This window comes from Fulmarus glacialis, unplaced genomic scaffold, assembly GCF_000690835.1.
Source record: "Fulmarus glacialis isolate BGI_N327 unplaced genomic scaffold, ASM69083v1 scaffold933, whole genome shotgun sequence".
Lineage (NCBI taxonomy): Eukaryota > Metazoa > Chordata > Aves > Procellariiformes > Procellariidae > Fulmarus > Fulmarus glacialis.
The window spans coordinates 15,602-21,155 of NW_009202035.1; the positions used below are offsets into that span (position 1 = coordinate 15,602).

Genomic DNA, 5,554 nt, shown 5'->3' on the forward strand with positions numbered 1-5,554 from the left:
CTGCTGTTTATCCTCATTTTCATCAACAATTCAATTAATGTTTTCACTAAATTTCTAGAATGAAGAAATCAGCCTAACATGGTATATATGAGAAACAAGATTCTCAGGAGCAGAAAAATCATTGTGGATCCCTATAAAAGGGCGTTTACTTATTTTATAAATAAAAATTGCTCTTAAATCTTCTGATAAACACCATAAAAATACATTATTTTTCACTGGAATTTGAGTGAGCTGGATTTTGAATAAATAAATTTAAAAGAAAAAAATCTCTGTATTGAAAGGTTAATAATCAAAAGGCTCAGGACAGGAACAAAAATATCAAAACCAATACAATTTCTTCCCTTCAAGTGAATAAAATGGAAAGAAAAGGAAGACAGGGCTTTGAAAAATCTCGTGAAATAAGAGAAATATACGTCTACGTGTAAAGGAAGATACTTAACTGAGAAATTCCTTTCCAATCCTGTTTCATATTAAGTAACTTGAAAAATAACCAACTTCTTAACCTAAGTCCCCATTAGAAATGGAATAGAATCCATTTAGAAGCTTAACGGTTTAAAGAAACTGATTTAAAAATATTTTATTTCTTCTATGTTTCTATATACAATACATACACAACTGGTGCAACTGGTAACAAGACAAGAACAGAAATGAGAACTCATTTATAGTTCAACTGAATGACATATAGAAGCATAGTGTCCCCAGTCTTAATCTTAAAACGAGTAACTCCCCAGTTTCTCCCTTTCTCCTCCCTGTCTACTCCAGAGCCCAAAGAAATGAAATATTGGTCCTCATTCCAAATTAACTGGCAATTTCCCTCAAGTTCATGACCTAAAAGTTAATCTGTTATTAAAAAATTAATCTAATTAATCTAAAAGGGAGAGGTTCTACCAGAGGGTGATTAGACATCTTTGCTAATAGCAGTCCTGTTCTCTTGCCCTCAATTGTCAAAACATTCAAAAAAATTTTTTCCTCTCTATCTATTCTTAGTAGCTAACAGCGATGTAAAGTTGCTGTTGAAGAGCAGTGGCGAGCACAAGAAACATGCCACCACAACACTTTCACACGATATGGCTTTATGAAGAAAGCCAAATAGTTATTCCACAAATTAAGTAGTTTCCTTCAAAGTAAAAGTTTGAAGTCTTATTTTCATTAACCTTATTTGGATAGATTTGTTATTCAGGATGAAAGCCTTATACTCTACCTATTTTTAAAAACACACCTGGAAAAGATGAAAGGTCATTTTGCATTGTGGTGGTTTACCTTCCCAGACCTGAATTGGTGTGGTCTCTTTTTAGCAGAGGGCACATTTCCATTAACATATTAAAGTAAGAAATAGTTACCTAAAGCTAATGTATGGACAGATACTATGCGAGGCAGTTGTCAGGAGGAACTAGCAAACCGAACCTCCTTAATCCTGATTTGAAAAGCTAAGGGTAAATGGTATTTCAGTGTATGCAACTCCTCATTTTCAAAGATTTTTAAATTGTTAAGTTTATAGATGGATGCTACTGATGACTTTTACGTGCTAAAAGCATCTACATTTGTTTTTAAAACAGTTCTTAGTTGTCCTTTAAAATGAACAAAACAAAACCCACTGTTCTTATAGCTGGTAACATTGGCTCTCTTGGGGCTCCAGCAATAAGAGCATAATCTTCCTAACATAGCAGCAAACCTGGCAAAGAGTAAAACATCTCTAATATGAAGACATTTCAATTATTCCACTCTGTGCAACCTACCAATTTGTCTTATTAATCTTCTCAGTTTGCTCACAAAGACTCAACTTTCATACTCTCCTCAAGCACGATGAGCTGCTTCAGAAGCACTCCACTACTGTTTGGATACATTCCTCAGTAATGGAATTACTGGTAAACACTACCTTTAGCCTGAGTGGGACCAGAAATAAGACAACATGGAACACTTCTCTGCTGTTTAATTTGGGGGCTGAATTTAATCAAAACTTTGTTTTCAAAGCGCTACTAGTTAAAACTATACATGGGCTCAATCAAATTAGCGGCCGAAAACACAACTCCAAGAAGCCCATGAGCCATCAGCTTTCACACCAGCAAAACTGCAAATATTTACCAAGCATCTGTATGAAGGGCAACCCTGTGTGTGTTTGGCTTTTGGGTGTGAGTTTTTTGACCTTTTATATTGGCAGCAGTGAAGCTCATGAATAAATGATAAAACTGGCAAACACAGAAGGGGCATCGTTGCATGGCCTTGACACTAGTGTGTGCCAGTTACTGCTACCCATTGCCAAACATCATCAAGTGCATTCAGGTCACTTGGCTTCTCCATACAGACACAATGTATGAATGACGTACAAAAGTAATTACCAGAAGCCCAGCTTTGCAGGAGCATAACGGAATAGCTTTCTCTTACAGGGAAGGGAAACACTTTCATTAGTAAATGTTTCAAGCTTCAAGTAGGCGAGCCTGCAACTTGAACTTGCAGAAACTGCCTGAGACAGTGTCTTCACTGAGGTCATAATATACACATTTCTCCATTACAGATAAATCAAGAAGTAGCAGTGTATCAAAGCTCAGAAGAGATTCAGTAGTACAGGAAACCAAACTAAAATACTGGCTATTTGCATTATTTAGCAGCCATCTGTAAACACCAAGGGTGCCTAACTAGTGTGCTCTATTAAATTTCAGCAAATTCTTGATGACTTAATACTATAGATATTCTGACTGTGCTTCCTTGATTGATATTAGTGATTTTGGTACACTCCCTTCATATTTCTAATTAGGACTTTGAAACAAGAACAGACACTGTGCTTCTCTGACATACAACTGGAGGGGATGTCCCTCAAACTCTGGAACATTGAGAGAAAGACCACTCCCAAAAATCCTTCCCAGGTTTCACACACAGTTCTGAGCAGCAAGACCCTGGCATCCGAATCAGTGTCATATGAATCAAATTAAGCATACAGTGCAGACAACTAGTAAAGCTAATAACCCACATAATTTCTTATTGAATCTTGGCAATTTAATTTAAGGTGCTCTCTAATAATCTCAGATACGAATGATAAGGTTGAAAGGAATCAACCTTGCAGGAGGAGATGGCCTGAACAGTCAACTCCTCTTTACCACCCTTCACAGCTACCCAGAGTTAAAGTCACCTCGTTTATACTTGCACAATAACCAGAGTTCTTCCATACCATCCAGCATAATCTGATTGCTCCAACAAAGAGCAACTTTACTTCAGCTATAGCAAAAGATCACATAGGGACACCCACTTGTGCTAAGTTTGCAGAGGGCACACGTAAGATAAGAACACATCTATTTGATTCTTAACAATAACTTCTTTTGGGTGCAAGTTATGTGGCAAGTAATGAGCCAGAGACATCTCCCAAGCATCCACAAAGTGCACAGCAATTCCTGAGAACATTTTCCTCATGACAGAATCAAGCTGAAAGGAATACCAGTCACTGTTGAAGAGGCTCACTTCTGGCCCAAGCTCCTGAACGTTAGCGGTTCTGATGATGATTAAAGTCTTGGGGCTGCGATCTAGCAGTTGAATAATTGATCTCCGAATGTTCCTCAGCCGCCGGATATACACTTCCACAGGGAAAGTGCTGAAGTGGGACCATATAGTTATGGCTATCACCGTGTTTCTCCCACCCACTATGCCATTCAGTTCGTTGGCAATGTAGTGCAGTTCACTGCTAAAGACTGTTGAAAACCGAATGGGTGGCCCATGACAGCGGAACTTCAGTAGGATATTGTGCTTCAGGTCCACAGACATGAAAGGGCCCACGTTCTTAGGACTCCCCAGGTTAAATTCCACTAGATCTGAAAACCCAAGAGCAAGCATTAGTGAAAGACGGCGTAAGAGATTAAAACTATCAACAAGATGCTAGGACTACAGGGCAAAAGTAGCAGTAGATAAGGAAATCCGAACGTAATTCTAAGAACTCTAAAATGAAACAGAAGATGAGTGTCATACATGTGCTAGCTGCATATTTCCAAGTGTTTACAGGTCTTGAAATTTGCAAGACAGCACACTTCAACTTCACAAGGCTGTCAATGCCTTTTCCGAGTTTTCCCAAACTATTTTCCTCTCTCTCTCATAAAAAATAAATTTTCTAAATAGACTCCTTCCGTCATTGTTGCCCTATGAATCCAGTGTTCATGGGAACCCTTATGGCAACTTTAAGACTCCATTAAATTTAAAGACGACTTCAAGATGTAGGCAATAAGGAGTCTCAAAGTCTGTGTTCCAACACAACTTTACTGCTTTAGGGGAAAGGGGTGAGGGAGGAATATCTAATTGGCTACTGAAATTCTGTTATTTAAGTTAAAATAAGCGAAATACAAGAAAGGGTCCAAAACCAGTCAACAGTAATGGAAGTCATTTGCTACTTCATTCCAAAACAACTTGTGTGACTGGGATGCTGCAAGGCCTTATGCAGGCGCCCTAAGCGACTTCTGCCGTGCGCCCGGGTGGCCACCTTAACTCACAGCCACAGCAGCGGTCTTCATTAGTGGAACATTTTACAAGGACAACTTTGCAGATACCTTGTGGCCCCATTTCCAAGGTCTACACGTTTCCAGTGTCTGCTCAAACATTTGACTAACTGCCTTTCTGCCAGCACTTCTGATGATGTTTTGTCTTTCCTCTTCCTTTGTTTTGTCATTGTCATTCAGTAAGATCAACTCTGTGTCTGAGGTCTGAGAAAAAGACCTTTGCAAGACTTTATAAGAACAAAACCAAATTAAAAAAAAATAACCTGGAACAAATCCTGTCAGATATTCAAACCACTGCCTTATTGTAGAGTCTCCAAACAAGTGGATTACTTTTCCTTGTAAGCACTTGGTTATATCATCTGACTTGTTAAAATGATGGATCCAGTGTGTTCTGGACCTCCACTGGTCTTCATAATAATAACCAGAAGGGGAAACTGTGGGATCTTCAGCTCTGTCCATACCGCTTGAATCTGGAAGAGAAGAATTCTTTGAAATTAACATACAACAAAACCAGCCTCTATAACCTTCACGGACATATAGCCAGTGATGTATAAACATCTTCCCTAGTTTAAAGCAAAAGACTATGATGTATCGTGTAGATTAAAAAGCTTGATGCATCACACTTCTGTAAGCCCAAGTATTTCACCTCCTATTTCTGCAGCAAAACCTGCAACTACTGACAGAGTTGGCTGAACAATTATAGTTTAACTTGGTTTAAGTTAAATGGTATCTCTGATGATAAAGTAAAAAATAGTAAGTATCGGACATCTTTCACACTTGGGTAGAAATGCTCAATCATGGATGCTTGCAAAAGGTATAGCGGAACACAGGCAGAAAGACGAGCGGAGCACCTTCTTAGAATCATAGAATAGTTTGGGTTGGAAGGGACCTTTAAAGGTCACCTAGTCCACCCCCCCTGCCGTGGGCAGGGACATCTTCAACTAGGTCAGGTTGCTCAGAGCCCCATCCAACCTGACCTTGAATGTTTTCAGGGATGGGGCATCTACCACCTCTCTGGGCAACATATTCCAGTGTTTCGCCACCCTCGTTGTAAAAAATGTCTTCCTTATATCTAGTCTGAA

General features: G+C 39.0%; 1 protein-coding gene across 1 annotated transcript; it reads right to left on the reverse strand.

Annotated features, from left to right (window-relative positions):
* Positions 1–3,246: 3,246 nt before the first annotated feature.
* LOC104074113 (NXPE family member 3-like) lies at positions 3,247–4,942 on the reverse strand (the record flags this gene model as incomplete). Its single annotated transcript, XM_009574127.1, has 2 exons — positions 3,247–3,797; positions 4,736–4,942. Coding segments are annotated over 2 exons (758 nt in total), but the record flags the coding sequence as incomplete, so codon positions are not given.
* Between the last annotated feature and the right edge of the window lie 612 nt (positions 4,943–5,554).